Source organism: Phascolarctos cinereus, unplaced genomic scaffold (assembly GCF_003287225.1).
Source record: "Phascolarctos cinereus isolate Bilbo 61053 unplaced genomic scaffold, phaCin_HiC Scaffold_4;HRSCAF=312, whole genome shotgun sequence".
Lineage (NCBI taxonomy): Eukaryota > Metazoa > Chordata > Mammalia > Diprotodontia > Phascolarctidae > Phascolarctos > Phascolarctos cinereus.
In genome coordinates, this window is record NW_027555847.1 from 477,401,523 (window position 1) to 477,421,453 (window position 19,931).

General features: G+C 35.3%; 1 protein-coding gene across 7 annotated transcripts in view; it reads left to right on the plus strand.

Moving 5' to 3' along the window:
* TMEM68 (transmembrane protein 68) overlaps positions 1-19,931 on the plus strand; it is a 37,220-nt gene that overhangs the window by 6,008 nt on the left and 11,281 nt on the right. For 3 of the 7 annotated variants that reach the window (XM_021005976.2, XM_021005975.2, XM_021005978.2), the window contains 3 exons: positions 255-644; positions 14,403-14,570; positions 17,530-17,723. In XM_021005976.2, the coding sequence (XP_020861635.1) occupies positions 320-644; positions 14,403-14,570; positions 17,530-17,723 (687 nt within the window). In that variant the 5' untranslated portion in view covers positions 255-319. Of the gene's footprint in view, positions 1-254; positions 645-13,775; positions 13,995-14,402; positions 14,571-17,529; positions 17,724-19,931 lie in introns of those variants that run through there. The other 4 variants (XM_078153413.1, XM_021005979.2, XM_078153414.1 and 1 more) reach the window with 4 other exon arrangements.

The following is a 19,931-nucleotide window of genomic DNA, read 5'->3' on the forward strand; positions in this document are numbered from 1 at the left end:
AAAGAGCTTTAAAAATCAAACAGTGGAATTTGAGTTTGTATTTTATCCTAGAGCTAATAGTGAACCACTGGAACTTCTTGAGTAGGAGAGTGGCATATACTAAGTCTTTAACATGGTCTACCATCAGTTCTACTTTCATTAGCCCTGATACTCACTAAGAAAGTAAAACTATTTGATTAGTGCTTAAGGAGACTAAATCATTGAGTCTTTCACTTGTAAAAAAAAATAAAACTTTTCTCCTCTTTTCTTTTTAGGTACAAGAATCATAAACTGCTGTGACTATGAAGAGAGTGACTTTATCATTTTTACTTAGAGAAAAATGATAGAGAAAAATCAAACTTGTTCTGAAGGGCAGGATTCTATGCCCTACATTATTTGTCTGCTTCACATTTTGGAAGGATGGATTGATGTACAACAGTTAGAGGATTATTTGAATTTTATTAACTATCTTCTGTGGGTATTTACTCCTCTAATAGTCTTGATACTTCCTTACTTTACCATTTTTCTTCTTTACCTTACTATTATTTTCTTACATATTTACAAGAGGAAGAATGTACTAAAGGAAGCATATTCCCATAATTTATGGGACGGTGCAAGGAAAACTGTAGCAACAGTATGGGATGGACATGCAGCAGTATGGCATGGTAAGAAGGATCACTTCTACTTTTATGCATTTTTGTGTATTTATGTTGGACTGAAACTATATTATCATTGCATTTCAGTGATTAGGAGAATGCTTATAAATTTGAGGGATGAGATATTTAAATTTTTCTTTCTTTTTTTGCATGTGCTTTGCAATTTATGTGTCTCATGTGGAATAATTTTCCTTAAGTTATTGTGTCCTTTTAAAAAATTGAGCATAGTTTTCTATACAAGCAAGATGAAAAGGCAATACTTTAGATGGCAGAATTGCTTAAAGATGAGAAAATTAAGTTATTACTGAAACAGTTTGAAGAATACTTTGACAATGTTAATATTCCTTTTTATTTCATATTTAAAAGAAATTTAACTTTGTCCCTGAATGCATCTTTTTAAAAGGCAGTATTGAACAAAATACTATACCTTAATATCAACATTTCCATTACATTCAATTCAGGGTGCGTCCCCATGTTGTTTACATGAAGCTTTATATACTTAGAGACAAACATTTTGATAGGTTATATAGTCTTATTTTCAGTCAATCAGTTACCAAAGTCACGTGATAGTGTAGACTTTCACCTTCAGGTTTTGTTTTTTTTTTTGCTGAAGTCATGGGGCCTATCATCAGTGAATTGTTAATATTCTTAATCACCTACTTTCACTGCCTCTGCTTGACCGGTTGCTTGCTGTTGTGTATTGATTTTCTTTGTTATTATTAACTTGTGTAAAAATTCATGGAATTGAAAGATGTATACTTCCCATCCTATAAATTAGGATGTTCCAGGAAGAACTTTAGACAAAGCATACATTTTGAAATGACATTGTTAGCATATGTGATTGAAATATAAGGTTGCTTGTATTTGCACCCAGTGAGGTGGCTGTTATGACTAGGAGTTGACACTGTATGTCCTAGAGAGTTATGATGTGGATCAGTGTGCTCTGTTGGAGGTCCAATACAGGTTTAGTTTTCAAAGCCAAATCTAGTGGTACTCAATTGACATATGCCCCCCCCCAAAATGGTTGCTGAGGAGACAGGGCTACAGGACCTACAGAAGCAATTGTAAGGTTGCATTTCCATAAAGTTTATGAGTCCTTGTATGATGGCTTTTGGAGATGAGATAGAGGCAGGATTGATGATCTGAAGGAAGTAAGGGCAGTGGCCCTTGCCAGGGCTTTTGTGTTGTTGTTGTTTTTATGCTAGGCACTCATAGGGTTAAGTGACTTGCCCAGGGTCACACAGATAGAGGCTTTTGGAATTAGAGTCTTGAGCTATCTCCTTTGGAGTCTAAGGGGAGATATTGGTCAAGATAGTGGCTGTGGTTTGATTTGCCGGAGACCTGCCACCTCCTGTTTCTCACTCAGGTTGCCTTGCTACTTCAGCTCATAATGAGGAAATGGGTCTAATACTAGAATTTTAAAGATAATTGTGTTATCAAAGTTTACTCTATTTATATTTCAAGAGATGATTTGATCTAAATCCAGTCAATAAAGAGCCATATTTTACTATGTGTATATAATTTCTATATATTTGTAATATGTACTTTTTTATAATATTATACTCCCTGTCAGGAGAAGAATAATGTGATGTATAGTTGCTCATTATTATTATATGGCCTATTGTTGATGGATTATTAAAATTTTAAAGCAAATGTTTTATAAATACATTTTGTTAGAATATGAAATAATGCTTCTTGCCTCTTTGGTCTTTAATGTAACATAGTTACTTGGACAAGAATGATTCAGTTATTTATACATATTGTATCATAAAATTTAGGTTATAATTGATGCTTTTCTATAATCTTTTAGATTATTGATGCGCCATAGAGTTCTATGTTATGAAAGACACAAATTACTTAAAATTCACTGTTGTTCTATGCTCACCATATGTGCTGTGTTTAATTTTTTGCTTTGTCTTTCTTAAGTACTATGCAACATAATATGCATACTACATCTTTAATTACAACTCTGAAACCAAAGTACTTACATTATGGCTTTTAAAAAAACCCACTTAATTTCTGTGTAATTGAATAGCTGTTAAAAAAGTTTTCCTCACTGGATCATAGATTTAGATTTGGAAGGAACCTTAGATGCTATCAGTTCTCATTTTACAGATGAGGAAATTGAGGTACAAAGAAGAGAGGTTAAGTAATTTGGCCAGTGTCATATAGCTATTAGTTTCTGAGATGAGACTCAAATCCAGGTCTTCCTGATGCCCAAGTCCAGCATTTTATTCATTACTCTATCTAGCTGCTACTCAATTTCTTAGTACAGAGTTATATGTTTAATTTGAAAGTTATCAACAATTGGCAGGTAATATTCTTAGATGTCTTTGATTATACTTTCATATGTGTATATATATATGTTCATATGTACATGCATACATACATATATATTTTATATATGTAAAACTAGAAAAAATTAGTCTTATCCATTTCAAAATATCTGTGAATTAAATTACTATTTTCTTTGTAGGCATAGTATTTATTATATTGAATAAGATTTTTAAAAGATACTGATCCTAAATAATTAGATTCTATGTGATTTAAGCCCCTCATTTTAGGTAATGTAGGACCCTTTGATGATTTATACCATTTGTATTTTCTTTGGCCATACAGGGCCTTAGTATCACTGTAATTTTAAAGAAATTGGATATTCTTATTAATTGAATTATGCAGTATAGTTAAGAGTTTATTCTATCAATAGATTACTACTTGTTAGTAGTTTCAATACAATAAAATAAAATATGCAGCATTAAAACCATGCTAAACATTTCATCTTTCATCGATAATATGTAAAACAGTTCAGGATCTTGTGCCTCATGACCATCATTATGAGAATCAGTTATTTGATGTTATAGTTATAAAGAAGGTTGAGGATCTGTGTTGAACCACTAATTTCATCTACTTTATATGGTAAATGGCAAGAGATGATATCGTTTATGCCTGTAGTTAAGAAAACGAAACATGACTTTAAAAATTTTCAGCAGCAGCAGTCCTCTGAAAATCCATTCTTCATTAAATTATTTATTGTTCATCTACTCTGAGCAAGACACTGATGCAAAATTAGAAAGTATTTATGACTTCAAAAGGTTTATGGTCAAGATAGGCATGTTAGTCCACTGAAGCAGACAACATTTTTCTCTTCAAAATGAGAGAGTATGTGAAAATGTAGAATGGAACTTAAGAGTCCTTCTACTTAAAAATTCTGTCATGAACCTTAATTCTGATAGTTAATTTTTTAGCTTTAAAAAAACCCCTTTCATTCCTAAAGGCTTTCATTGAGTTTGTTTGTTGGTTCCCACACTATACTGTGGCCTAACCAAACCAAAATACTGCATCTGAGAGCAGTGAGGAGGCTCCTGGAATCATAGCTTCAGAGGGAAGGGATTCTAAGAGTGATGATCCAGAACAACCAAGTAACTGCTGGTTATCAATTTTAACTCTCAAGTACTTTGGGGTGGGGCAGCCCTAATCTATCAAAGAATAAGGATATATCAGGCAATTTGGCATATTGCAGGAAGTTTCAGCTGTAACTGGTAAATTATTTAATACTTCCAGGACTCCACAGCATATATCTAAACCCAAGTTGTATGATGTGGTGGAATCCATACTGGATTTGGAGCCTGAAGACCTTAGTTTGAGTTCAAGGTCTCTACTTGACCACCTGTGAGACTCAGCATGTCACTTACCTTCTCTAGGCTTCAGTTTCACCATCCAAAAAATTAAGGGGTTGGACTGGATGATCTCAAGGGTCTATTTGAGTTTGGCTTCTATGCTCTTATGATCTTTTGCACACATACACATAATTTAGAATTTCTTGGACAAATAAACTTTTATTTAAAAATTTGAAACTTGGAATAAAAGTAGAGAATTATTAAGATCCCTTATTTTCCTGGAGGATGGTGTTTCAAAGGTCAGTGAAACAAGGAATAACTTAACTCTAATGCTCATAGTCTAAGGGAGACATGAGCTCACATACCACAAAACCTCCCCAAATCACTGATGAATATGACCGCTAAATCATTGTCAGTGATCTTTGAAAGATTATGAAAGCTGGGAGAGGAGCCACGTGATCAGAAAAAAAAGCAGGTGTTTTCCTGATTTTTTAAAAAAGGGAAGAGAGTAGAGTCTGTGGAGTAGGGTGGTGAGCTTGACTTCAGTTCCTAGCAAAATTCTACAATGTATTGAAAGGATGGCAAGTATGCATCTACAGAAGGAAGTAGTGATCATCAGCAGCCTTCATGATTAATCAAGTTTTAATCAACGTGTTTTCATTAGTAGCTAATACAGTGCTATGAGGTTTGCAAAGAGCTTTACAAATTTATGTTACTTTGTCCTCACAATAAACCTTTGAAGTAGGTTCTAATATTATCCTCATTTTACAGATGGGGAAGCAGATGGAGAGAGGTCAGTGACTTGCTAAATAAGTGTCTGAGGCACCTGAACTCAGGTCTTCCCCATTTAAAGTCTAACAATCATTCTTTGCTGCCTAGCTCCCTTCATTAGTTAACAACTTCATTAGTAGTATGCCCTTTCTCTCACTGGTAAGTTCTTCTCAGAATCTCTATTTTGAGGAAAGACCCAGACCTGCTATCTGTCATTCTCAGGATTTAACCACCATATCTCAGCTGCCAATGATGGGGTGAACTCAGATCTCCCCCCCCCAACACCTTTACCCCAAAGGGAATCTGGCTCCCATTTGTCTACAGACCCCAGCTCCTTATCTCCCTTTGGAAGCCTTAGCCTACACCTTTTGACCTTACTAAGATGCCTTCCAGCTCCTTCCATTACAGGCCCCATAAAACACTTAAACTTTCAGGTTCCTTATTGACTCCCCTTATCTCCCTTTGACAAATGCCTTCCCGTTCCCCCCATTAGCTATTCCCACTGTTTATTTAGACCTCCCCAATTAGAATCCTTAGACACTTTTCCTAGCCCCCTCCTCTGGCCACCCAAAGTGATTTTATTGTATTTAAGATCCACCCTGGCCCCCATTCAGACGCTGAGAATCTCAAGCCCAAAAGGCTGAGACTTTCTCATGCTCACTCATCCTCACTGGCATTACTAACATTCAGCTAATACGCTGAGAATCTCTCATGCCCCAAAGGTTGAGCTTTTCTCATGCCAGCTCATCCTTACGGGTGTCACCTGGCCTATGCAATTTATCACTAATAAACTTTTCCTCTGGCTGAAAGAAGATTTGAGTTGAATTTATTCAGGCAGGGCCCGGTATGAGATCTTGGGGTTGCGACACCCCAAAAGTCCTAGACCTCTTCACCTGTACCTTCTGTCCCAGTGTCCCCATTCTCCCATCGGTGAATTCTTCCTGCAGCCTCCATTTTATGGAAGGGCCCCAGATCAGCCATCCTTGATTTTTAGAACATAGTCATTGTGCCTAAGCTGTTTCCTGACTCAGCTTTAGGCCCCTTTTCCTATCTGTGCATTCTTCCTGCAGCCTTCCTTCTGGGGAAAAGCCTAGACCAGACACCTTGTTTTACTGATTTGGGCACCCATGTACCTCCCTGCTCCTGCTGTGGGATACCTCCTTCCTAGCTCCCCCCATTTTTGAGCTTCCCATTTATGTTTTGTCTTCCCCCATTTGAATGTAAGCTCCTTGAGGACTGTCTTTCTTTGAATAGACATCCCCAGTGCTCAGCACAGTGCTTGGCACATAGTAAACACTTAACAAATGGTTGACTGACTGAAAAACTCTTAAGAGTTTTGTGATTTACAAGCTCAATAGGAGCTTGTGGCCAGAAAAGTCAATGTATTCTCCCACTGCTCAGAGAGACAAAAGATTCAAGATTAGGAGGTGAATAGTCCCATTATATTCTACTCTGGTCAGACTACAACAGGAATAGCATTTAATTATGGGAACTACATTTTAGGATGGATTTTGAGAAGAACAAACTGTTCTGTGAGGCATAAACCCTCAGCCCTACTCCCTCCCCTTTATAACTCTGTCCACTTTATAGTATTGTCTTTCCCTATTGGAATGCAAGCTCCTGGAGGGAAGATAATAATTGTGTAGTGTCTGCTATGTGCACAGCACTGTGCTTAGTGTTGTTTTTTGTTTCTTGTTTGTTTTATTGTTATCCCCATTTTTTTTACAGATGAGGAGCCTGAGGCAAATGGAGGTTAAGTGACTGGCACAGAGTCACACAGTTAATAAGTATCTGAAGCTGGATTGCCTAATTCACAATGCCACTAGCTGCTGCAGAGGCCTGGACTGTCTGGATTTTGTATTTGTATCCCCAGTGCTTAGCACAGTGTTTGGCACATAGCACTTAATAAATTCTTTTTCATTCATTCGTTCATAAACTAGAGGGGCTTAGGATAGTGGTGAAGGGCCTCATTCATGCCATATGAAAATCATTTGAAGAAACTGGGGATGTTTTAGCCCTCAATAGAGAAGGCATAGTGAGGATGTGATGGTCGTTGTTAAATATTGAGGAGGTTTCAGATGGAGGAATATTTAGACTTGTTCATCTTGGTCTTAGATGGCAAAAGTAGTATTTTATAGATGTTGCTGAAAGGCAGATTGAGATTTGAAGTAGAATTGTTTACCTCAGGAGGTAATAATCCCCCCTCATTAAGGATCTTCAGACAAAGTCCCACTTGTTATGAATGTTTTAGAATGGGTTGAAGTTATAAGTTGGACTAGATGACCTCTTAGGTCACTTCAAACTCAGAGATTCTGTTGCCCCTAGGTATATTATGATTTGGGTTTCTTAGAGAATTTTTGTGTAGGTGCCATGTACCACCAAGAAAAGGGTATATTCCTGTCTGTCCCCATTCAGTTTTCTATAGAGATCAATCATGTTTAACTTTTCCAAGATTCTATTGATCTCTTTAACTTCTTTCTTGTTTATTTTTTGGTTAGATTTATCTAGTTTTGAGAGGAGAAGGTTGAGGTCCCCCACAATTATAGTTTTGCTGTCTATTTCTTCCTGTATCTCCCTTAACTTCCTGTAAGTATTTGGATGCTATGCCACTTGGTGCATATATGTTTAGTAATGGTATTACTTCATTATTTATAGTACCTTTTACCAGGATGTAATGTCCTTCCTTGTCTCTTTTAATTAGATCAGTTTTTGCTTTTGCTTTGTCTGAGAGCAGGATTACTCCCCCTGCTTTTTTTACTTCAGCTGAAGCATAATATATTCTGCTCCAGGCTTTTACCTTTACTCTGTGTATATCCTCTACTTCAACGGTTTTTCTTGTAAACAACATATTGTAGGATTATGGTTCTTTTTTAAAATTAATTAATTTTTAGTTTTCAACATTCACTTCCATAAGCTTTTGAGTTTTAAATTTTCTCCTCCTGCCTTCCTGCCTCCCTCCCCAAGATGACTTGCAATCTAATATAGGCTTTGTGTATACATTCCTATTAAACATATTTTCACATTAGTCATGTTGTAAAGAAGAATTCTTAGATCCTTGCATTGTTCAGAAGAGCTAATCTATCAAAGTTAGTCATCAAACATTGCAGAGGATTATAGTTCTTAATCCACTCTGCTATCTGTTTCCATTTTATGAGAGAGTTCATCCCATTCACATTCACAGTTATGATTACTATCCGTGTCTTCTTCTCCATCCTATTCTCTCCCCCCTCCCTTCCCTTTTATTCTTTTTTTCTCCTTTCTCCCTTTCCCTTCTTAATAGAGTTTTGCTCTGACCACCACCTCCTTCAGTTTACCCTCCCTTCTATTACTCCCCTCCCTTTTCTTCCCCTTTACCCTTTCTACTTCTTTCCTCCCTTCTATTCATCCCCTCCTTTTTCTCTTCCCTTTCCCCTCCTACTTGTTATAGAGTAAGCTAGATTTCTATACTTAAGTGATTATGTTATTCCCTCTTTGAACCAAATCTAATGAGAGTAAGGTTCAGACAATGCTCATCTCCTCCCTTCTTTCCCTCTACTGTATTTGGTTTTTGTGCCTTTTTATGTGATGTAATTTATCTTTGTCTGCCGGGGGCCGTCTTTTCATCTTCTCACAGTACAATCCCTTTTCACCACTTAATTAGAATTTTTTTACCATCACATCAAAGTCAACTTATATCCACACCCTCTAAGTATACTGCCTTTTAAATGTCATAATAACATTACAGTTCTCTAGAGTTACAAGTGTTATCTTCCCTTGTAGAGATGTAAACAGTTTGCCCTTATTAATAATATGTTGTTGTTGTTTTTTCTTTCCTGTTTATCTTTTTATGCCTCTCTTAAGTCTTGTATTTGAAGGTCACATTTTCAATTGAGCTCTGGTCTTTTCATCAGGAAGGTTTGGAAGTCCCCTAGTTCGTTGAATGTCCATCTCCTCCTCTGTAAGATTATGCTCAGTTTCCCTGGGTAAAGCTCCTTTGCCTTAAGGAGTATCATATTCCATGCCCTACAATCTTTTAATGTAGAAGCTGCAAGGTCCTGCGTAATCCTGATTTAATTGTTTCTTTCTGGCTGCTTGTAGTATTTTTTCTTTGATCTGGTAATTTTGGAATTTGGCTACAATATTCTTTGGCGTTTTCAAATTAGAATCTCTTTCAGGAGGTAATTGGAGAATTCTTTCTATGGCTATTTTGCCCTCTGGTCCTAGGACCTCAGGGCAGTTTTCTTTGATGATTTCTTGAAGGATGTTGTCCAGACTCTTTTTTTCATCATGGTTTTCAGGTAGACCAATAATTTTTAAATTGTCTCTCCTAAATCTATTTTCCAGGTCACTTGTTTTACCAGTGAGGTATTTTATGTTTTCTTCTATTTTTTCATTTTTTTGTTTCTGTTTGACTGATTCTTGCTCTCTCATAGAGTCATTAGCTTACACTTGCCCCATTCTAGTTTTTAATGAGTTGTTCTATTAGATTTTGTACCTCCTTTTCCATTTGGCCCATTTTACTTTTTAAGAGGTCCTTCTCTTCAGTGAGTTTTTGTGCCTTATTTTCCATTTGTTCAATTCTACTTATTAAGGACTTGTTTTTTGCAGTTAATTTTTGTCCTTCCTTTTCCAAGCTATTGACTTTCTCTTGCATACCTCTCATTTCTTTTCCCAATTTTTTCTCTACTTCTCATATTTGACTTTTAAAATCCTTCTTGGGGGCAGCTAGATGGTGCAGTGGGTGGAGCACCAGCCCTGGAGTCAGGAGGACCTGAGTTCAAATCCAGCCTCAGGCACATAACACTTACTACCTATGTGACCCTGGCAAGTCATTTAAACCCATTGCCTAGGCAAAAAAAAAAAAAGTCCTTCTTGAGCTCTTCCAAGAAAGCCTTTTGGGCTTGAGATCAGTTCATATTCTCCTTTGAGGTTTTGGATGTGGGTATATTGACCATTTTATCCTCTTCTGAATTGTGTCTTGATCTTCCCTTTCCCTAAAATAAGAACCTATGGGCATTTTCCATTTCTGCTTTGTGTTCATGGCGTTTGCCTATTTCCTGACTTAAAAAAAAATGTTGAGTTCCCCTGCTGGAATGAAGAGGGCACTTACCCAAACTTCTTTTCCTGCTCACCTGGGCCTTGCACTTGAACGTTTGGCTTCTGCTGGTCTGGGCCTTGTACAGGGATGTTTTGTTGCCAAGGGATGTCTGTCAGCCTGGAGCTTTGCCTGGAGTTGTGCTTCCCAGAGTTGTGTTGAGGCACCGGTGATTTCACTGCTGGAGAACAGAACGCTGTTATATCTGGTGGTTTTCCAAGCTGATGTCTACCAGTTGTTCTGCCTGTATTGAGGCTCTGGGGGGATCCTGGTGTTGACATTTACTTGCTCCACCAGCCTGAGTCTCACGATCTCCCACTGGTGTGCTGAGGTGGGGTTTGCTGCTGGCTTGCTGGGATGCCTCCAGTCCTATACTGTTCCACCTCCCCCAGAGTGAGAAGAGCCTTTCCCATTAACTCCCCAAGCTTCCTGGGCTACAAGACTGCTGTGCCCTGTCATTTTTTTGGCCCAAGGTTTTTCCTGGATTGATATTTTCTGGGCTTTCAGAGGTCAGTGAGGGAGGGTGAGAATGACTTACTTCTTACTTTGCTGTCTTGGCTCCTGGAATCGGAACCACTCCCCATTTTTAAAATCTGCTTTTCCTGTAAGAACTAAAGAGGAAAACAGATAAGCTAAGTTTATTAAATTAATAACCTTAAATTATTGATAGCCTTCCTTAATATTGCTCCATTGTCTGTGATGGAGAATGAGGTACTTCAGGTTTGATATTTATTTTGCTTTGTTTTTTCTTACAGGTTGAAAATTATGTCTATATAAGTAAGAATTTTTTTCTTTTTTGGGAACTCAGAGAGCTTTACATGTTTCATAATCATTAATTAATTAATTCTCTAGATCTGCTATAATGGAAGAAAAAAAATGACCCACAGATAACTATGGAAGAAGAAGGGAAAAATATTGTTCAGTAGCAATAGAACTTGGTATTATAAAACAATTCGCATTAGTTAATACATTTCTTTTCAATATTATGACTTCAGATTGCATTCTGGTTTTTTTTAACCATTATTTCTCATCTCTCTGCCTGATAAGGTCATTAGAGAGCAAGGCTGCTATTAACTAATATAGATTGCCTTCTTCTGAAGATAACACCATTCATTTCACTACCTCTCTAAAGGGTATTAGTGTCCTCTGTTTTAAACATAAAAAAATAGAAGAGCAAAAAGGTTAAATAAGTTGTTCAAAGTCATATAATCAGGGGAAGAGCAAAAATTAGAACCCAGCTCTTCCTTCTTTCTACTATCTTATACATCTAGATTAGGAATTCACAAAAATATCACATTATGATAGGATAGAGAGGAGAATTCAATATATAGAAATGGCAGAGGCTTCCTGATGAATAATTTTTTCTTTGGTTCTTTGTATCCTTGGGACACAGCTGAGTTGTCTGATATAGTAGACACTTAATACATGCTTGTGGAATCCAAAACAACTCATTGTCTTTCCCCTAGTTTTAACCTCCACTAAAACCTTTGTAACCTTCACTCCTAGAGTTATCCTCAGCTCTTCACTGTCCCTCAGGCCCTTTATCCAATCACTTGCCAAGTCTTATTGAATCTACCTCTATAACATTTTTTTTTATCTGTCCCATTTGCACCACTCACAGGCAGTTTTCCTATATTAGACTGTCACTGCCTCTTAACTTTACTGTTACAGTAGTCTCTTATAACAAGTCTTGATCTTCTCTGTCTTTCTTCAGCCTGTCTTCCACATAGCTTCCAAATTGATATTCCTAAAGCACAAGTCTGACTGTTAATTCCCTGTTCCAATAGCTTCAGTGGCTCCCTATTTGCTCTAGCATAAAATTCAAATTCTTCTCTTTGACCATAAAATTCAAATTCTCCTGTTTGACATATAAGTCTCTTTTCAGTATTTCCAGCCTACCTTTCCAGGCTTAGAGAATTAAACCCTTTGATGCCCTCTCAAGTTCCAGCCAAACTGGAGCAAAGCCAGAGTACTTGTTATACGTTGTATACATTCACTGAGTGTTATGGGTTAGAAAGTACTTCAGTACCGTTTAGTCCAGCCCACATCTGGAAGAACTCCTCACTTATCGTTTAATTTCCTCATTTGTAAAAAGGGGATAATAGGCACCTACCTTACAACGTTGTGAGAATCAAAGGAGACAGCATATAAAATGTTCAGCAAACTTCAAAGTGCTATAGAAATGCAAGCTATTTATCATTGTTATTGTTATTGAGTAGTCCATGAATAGCCTTAATTGTTAGGAAGTTTTTCCTTTTATCAAACATGAATTTGCCTCTCTGCAATTGCTGCCCATGTGCCTTTGTATAGACTTTGTCTACTGCTTCCTCCTTACCACAGGCTATAGAGTTCATAGTTTCCTTCAAGTCTATTCATGTACCATCTCTTACAAGAGACTTTTCTTGATCCTCTAACTTGTTAACCCCACCCCTAAATTGTTTGCATTCACTTTGCCTGTATTTCGTGTTTGCTTACCTAAGGACATGTTTACCCCTATAGAACATAAGTCTCTTGAGGACAGAGACCGGTTTTGTCTTTTATCCCAAACACATAGCACAATGTCTGGCATACAGTAGGCACTTTTTGAATGCTTACTGAATTGAATCATACCTCCTCATATTTCTTGGTATGTAATGACACATATACAGAGGCTCCTGCTCCAAATTTTAAACATTTTTAGGTCTGAAAAGCACATTGTTAGGGAAAACATGATCTACCTTACCTATTCTTTTGTCCACTTTCCCCCTTAAATTGGCTTTGGAAGCTGAAGAAGAGATTTAGTGGCAAAGTTTATGTCTGATGATGGAAGAAGAGATTGACAGATAGTAACTGTTTTTGTCTACTTGACACTCATAGTTTCACACTAACAAGGGAAAAAAATTCAAGGCCTTGAGAGTGGGTATAAGCCTCTTTCCAGGAAGTTGAGATGGAATTAGTTGAATGATGGAGTGAAACTATAGTTTAGATAGAATTTCTTCTGTATTACGTCTTCTCATTTTCTCTGTCTCTGAACTCATAAGAAACCTCTACTACCCTGGGCAAGAATACAAAATGGTAGAATATGTTACTTTGTATCAATTTTCCAGTAGCTTCAAGTGATAAGTCATTGAGATTCCAGCAAGCAAAGTCCTTCAGGAGTAAAGAATATTCTTCATCTTTCTTTTCTTCTTATGTTGGCTAGGAAAATCAACCAGACAATATTTTGAATCTTCTAGAGATCCTTGAAGATTGACAGTGTTATTATGCATTGCAACACTATTGAAATAACTTCTTATATAGTTGTACCTAATTTTTGACTTGTTTAAATGAATAAAATTTTCTCATTTCTGAAGAACACCTTTGAATATAGTAAAACCATATTTGTTAAGCTAATAAAATAATTATTTTAATGTCTATCTGATGGAACTACTTAAAATATTTTAATTTTGTATTCTGGGACTCAAAAGAGAGATCTTTTTCTAACTTTAGCAATGACTTGGCCAGTAAGTCAGATATTTGCTGACTAAGGTACTTTCTGAGCTGTTTTAGTTTGGTGATTAATTTATATTGACTAATCTTTAGGTGAAATTATGTCAGTGTTAATGTCATTTATTCTGTCCATTTTTAAAAAAATACTTGCTTAATTAGGGTTCATTTGTTTTAATTGCATTCTACATTTTCTGCATTTTCTCCATCAAGGGTTGTGAAATACCGCACATGGACATTGATATCATATGGCACTGAAGAGAACAAAGACAGGAAAAACAGCCAGATTCGACCAACTTTATTTAGAGGAGATAGTTCTGGATGCAAGACAATTGTGAGGATACTGAGGGACTAATATGCAAGGTGTCAGAAAGAGGGAAAATTAACAAAAGCATGGGAAAAAATCTCGGACATTGTTAATGCAAAAAAAAGGTGACCAGTATATATGAAATCTTTATGAGAATCATCTGTGTACAAAGCAAGAGCCTTCTTGATGATAGTGTTAATAAAGAACAAGGCTTTCACAGATAGTATTCAATAGTGGCCATATCTTTGTTGTCTCATGTTTAACTGAAAGATACAGATGATATAAGATCCCATTGCTATTTATGTTTATGGATTACAATAGTAGGTAATCACAGGAGAGTTGTAAGGCTTAACTGATCTTGGAATATTTTCCCTTTACATCTCAAATAGGAGTTCAGAAGGTTTTTATTAACGAATTTTAGGTTGACAATTTAATTTGTAATTTTCTTCTTTTAGGTAGGCAATTGGGATTGTTTTAATCATCCTGATAAATGTTATTGATAAATTCAATTAGCTTTTTTTTCTTTCTGACAGGTTATGAGGTTCATGGGATAGAAAAAATACCAGAAAAAGGACCAGCACTTATTATTTTTTACCATGGGGCGATTCCTATAGATTATTACTACTTTATGGCTAGAATCTTTATCCATACAGGCAGAACCTGCCGAGTAGTAGCTGATCATTTTGTTTTTAAAGTCCCAGGTAAATTTTAACTGTAACTTTAGAATATTGAGTTTCAGAACGATAATGGTTTAATTATAGGTGAATTTCATGGTGTAATAAAGTTAGTAAGAGCACAGTTTAGGTTATTGTTTTACATCTTATCATAGGCTGAACAGCAAAAAGAAATAAGTTTTGGTAGTACAGTGGAGACACAGTTTAAAAACTTACTTTATCTCTGTAAAGGCCTATCTTATTTATTGATAGAGAAAATGTTGCTTCCCCTAAACAAATCTTGCTAGATTAATATTGCCACATTAAATGTGACTTTTGCTTTTGACTGTTTGAAGCTTAACATATTGGTTTACGTTGAATTAACACGAATATATTATTATCATCACTAATAATAATACATTTGTATAGCACTTTTCAAAAAAAATTGTAGCAACTGTGAGCTAGGTAGTAGTTCAAGTACAGTTATTCTCATTTTACAGATAAGAAAATAGGTTCAGGGGCAGCTAGGTAGTGCAGTGAATAGAGCACTGGCCCTGGATTCAGGAGGACCTGAGTTCAAATCCAGCCTCAGACACATAACACTTACTAGCTGTGTGACCCTGGGCAAGTCACTTGACCCTGTTTACCTCAGTTCTGTAAAATGAGCTGGAGAAGGAAATGGCAATCCACTCCATTGTCTTTGCCAAGAACACCCAAAAATGGGGTCATGGAGAGAAGGACACAACTGAAATGATTGAGCCACAACAAATATCCTCAACCTAGTACAGTGTTCTGATTATACTATAATGCATATGTTACATATTTTATAGTATTTTATATAAGTATGTATGTTACATACATGCACACACACACAAACATATATGATAAATGTTGATTGAATTGAGGTTTTTCATGATGTCCAGCTCCTTTTTCCACTAAACCACATTGCCCCTTATTTGAACTTAATAATTTTGTGGGCATAAAATTTATTCTAGTAGCTTTTTAATTCCTTACTTATTTTTTTTTCAGTTTAGAGACTGAACATTTAAAAAAATACTTCATTTTTGAGAAACTTATCTGTGTTTTTAACATAGCAGACAGTCATTTCTTTATGTTGTTAATTTCTTAGCCAGATATTCATTTATAGAATTGTATCCCATTATAGTTAAAGTTTCATTGCTGCTGGTTTGGAAATAACATTAAAACTTAGTTTGGGCCATTTTCTTTCCTTGATGGTATTCTGTGAAAAAATTATTTCAAAAAAATAATCATTTCCTGTTTGATCAAACTGATAGATTTCCTGCTCTTGGATTGAGTAATTAGTTTGGTATATCTGTTCATTAAGACATCACATCTCTTTAAATGGTTGTTTAAACAAATGACTTTGATCATAGTAGTGTAAAAGTCTTTGCTGAAGAAATTTGTTTTATTCTGACCCAATGTTTCTAGAGACAATTTCCTCTTGTAAAATGAGATAATTTCCAATGCCCTTTCCAATTACTTTTAAGTAGCCAAAATGAAAATGTTTGATATTCTTTACAATCTTAAAATAAAAAAAATCCCACAAACTAATAAATATAGTGTCAAATTAAATGCTGTCATAAACATATGTAAATATGTAAGTTGTTAAATAGGTCATATTTAAACATAAATTTCTTAAAGTTTATATTTCAACCTTTTTTGAGAAATTCATAAGTTTCTGAACTGGTAAATATATGAATTTAAATTACTGGCATTCTTAGGACAAACACTTATACACTTAAGAAACAAACCTTGTTTAGTTGTCCCTTATGAGATTGTATATGATTAAAAATGTATTAGCTTTCAGTTAATCAAGAACCATTAAACAGCTACTATGTATCAGGCACTGTCCTAGGTGCTAGTTATGCAGTGGCCCTCCTTCCCCCCTCCACAGACAAAATGCAGTAATCCTTGCCCTCAAGGAGTATATTTTCTATAGAGAGAAAGACACAAACGTGTGTATGTGTGTACGTAAAAGCATGTGGAGAATAAATATAAAACAAATATAAATAATAATAGATAACATTTTTGTAGTTCTTTTAAAGTTTGCAGAACACAACATATATAATCCTATTTGATCCATTCAGTAACCATGTGATAGAAGCTGTTCTCATTTTGTAGATGAGGAAACTGATGCTGAGAGAGATTAAATGACTTGATACATAGGTAGTAGGTACTTGAGGCAACATTTGAACTCAGGTCTTTCTGATTCCAAGTCTAGCATTCTATTTTTCTAGGCTACTAGATACTTAAGGAAGGAAGTAGTGCTTAAGCTGTATCTTGAAAGAAGCGAATGGTTTTGTGATGAAAGTGCATTTGAATCACAGGGTTTGGCCAGTGCAAAGTTAGGAAGTCAGAGGGGAGATGGGTGAAAGAGTACCATTTATTTGCATGGTTATCAGAAATTTTGCTAGTCTGCACAATTTCCCCCAATTTTTCCCATTTCCTAGCATTAAGGAAAGTATACATTTAATAAAAATGAGCTCTGGCCAACTATTTTCAATTTTTTATTAACATGTTTATTTACAACTCTCTGCTTTCAAGCTTTAACCAGATATAGTTGATGTGACTATAGTACAGTACTAGAACTTGAAAATTGGAGAGTTGATACTGGCCTAACTGCCTTGATTCCACCAGAATCCAGAATCAAGGTAGTGGTTCTAAATGTATCATTATTGGCTTTTCTTAGTCTGTTGTAGAATAAAATCATATTCAACAATTATAATTAACAGTAGATTTGTTGTTTCTTCTTGCTAGCATGGAAGCCTTTTCCCCCCCTTAGATATGTTTGAGAAAAACCTTCAGTTTACTGGTTTGAAAGCTTCTACCAATATATAGTTTATATATAAGTCTCAAGAACTTTGACTGGGTGAAGTTAAAAAAAAAGTACGGAATTATAGTGAATCTAATTTTACTATGTGGGGCTTCTTTTTTTGAGAGCTGAAACAAGAAGTACTTCTGATCTAGTTTAATTCTGTTTTGACAGGGTTTAGTCTGTTGCTTGATGTATTTTGTGCTCTACATGGACCAAGGGAAAAATGTGTTGAAGTACTGAAGAGTGGCCATTTGTTAGCTATTTCACCAGGTGGAGTTCGAGAAGCTCTTCTTAGTGATGAGACCTACAGCATAATTTGGGGTGATCGTAAAGGCTTTGCCCAGGTTGCTATAGATGCAAAAGTGGTGAGTTGTGTTTACAGAATTTATTATTAAAGTGAAATTTTGTTGACTTTAAGTAGTTACAATTTTTTAGTACAACAATCTAAACATTTGTAAAAATGTAATTTTTACAAATGTTCTGTGAAAATATTCCTTGAAAAGTGGGAAGATCATTTCATAAAAACAGTCTGAAAATTTGGCTGCTAACACTAATAATGTTTTTTACAGTCCTAGATCCAGCCTTTTTCCCCCAGACGGTACAATTCTTGTTTTTCAGTCTAGTGTAGCGTGTTCTTTCAGTTTGTGGTAGAAATTGGGTGTATGTGTAGACTTTAAATTGATGGACTTATACTATTTGATGCAAAGAGCTGTCAGAGTTATCAATTTCTGGCCAGTCACTAGGAACAAGTAGAGCCTTCTCTTTACCCTTGATAGCTGCTCGTGGTGGTGAATTAGAGCATCTTTGACTCTCATATACATCACTGTTTATTGTAGACAGTTCAGCCTGTATATACTTAAGGCACATTACTTTAGTATTTGACCCAGGGACAATAGGTGTAACTCTCTGGCAAAATACACCAAAAAGACAAATTCACAGTGTGCCCCTATTCTTTTAAATATGTTTGATTACCTAATACTATTTTTTAAAAAAGGAATATTTATAAATACATGTAAGAAGTCATGTTTTATTGTTTGGTCTGATTGATTTTGGTATGTTTTCATAAGGCACACTGATTAGCTTAATAAAAATTCTGCTCTCCAGTGACCTCTTTAGCTGCTTAAGCACAGAAATCAAAGGGCAAACTTTTTGTGAATGATGAACAACTATCTGACATGATTAAAGGGAAGAAATATGGATTAGTGTTATTTTAGATATTTTTGAAGGTTTCTCAGATGAAATAATAAATAAGATGAATTGTTCTGGCATTCAACAGACTAGAGAGTCTATATGCCATTGTTTTTAGCCTTTTACTTTGCCAATTAACAATATTTTCCATTGTCCATGTTCTGTATCTCACCCTAATTAAGAATTATTTGTTTTATTACAGATTTTTTTCCTATGGCTTTCCATTCATTGATTTAGCTTTAGCTAAATCTTTATATTTTTAAGATAGTATTGTTGTTTTTTACCCCTAGGTTCACATAGTTAGAGTATGGTGCTTGTGAAGTCAAAGTTCAGTTCAATTTAGCAAAGAGCTTAAGAATCTAATGTGTGCAGGAACACTGTGGTAGGTGCTAGGTAAGAAATAAAATTTGTCTTTCAACATGGAGTTTATAACTTAGTAAGTTCAAACTTAGTGTGGACCAGTTTTCTCTCTCTCATATAGAGAGAATTTTGGTTCTGTAACCATAAACTGCACTCCCAGTTTGGCTATCTATCTTGCCAATAGGAATCTTTGGTTATAAGAGAAAACTGCATAAAAATAAGTAGTCGTGATATGTAATAACTCATCACTTCTCTTGGAAAAAAGAACTGAAAGTAGATGTCTTTCTTAATTAATATATGTGTGTGCATATAAATGAAATACACATATATAATACATGCTCACATATATATTACTTATATACATATATAATATATATGGTACTAACAACCGTAACATTTGTAATAAGTTTTAAATCACTGGTCTCTGTTTTCTCTGATGTTTGTGGGTGTATAACACCTTAGGACATCATTGATTTAGTGTTTTCAATGGTACCCTAGTGGCCAGGAAGATTTAGTTGCTCTAAGTGCTTTAATTTGCAGTTAGGGAATATATAATTACAAGTTACCACCTTTCTTATTTAAAAAAATCCTATTCATATAATGCTGGAGGAATAAAACCCTCTGAGTTTAATTTTGTTTATGATATTCTTAAAACATTGAGCTTATTTTTTGTATGCTTTTACATAAATTTGTGAACCTTTGGGATGAAAAGCAAAAGAATAGCAGCATTCTTGCACAGAAATTAATGGCTACTTATTAAAAACAATGAGAAAAGCTAAAAACCTAACAACATTTCAGGAGGAAAACCTGCCAATTATTTAAAGTAATTTAACATTGAGAAGATTATTTTTTTCTGATAGCTAAAAATGATGATGGCAGGGATGGATTTGAATTTTTTTAAAGTCATAGGATTCTTTCTAGTTTCTCAACCATAAGTTTGAACTTTTAAGGAAATTAATTTCTTTAGATAGGAGTGTGAATAAAACCTGAAGGAAAAAAATAATGGAGAGAAAACTGTTCAATAT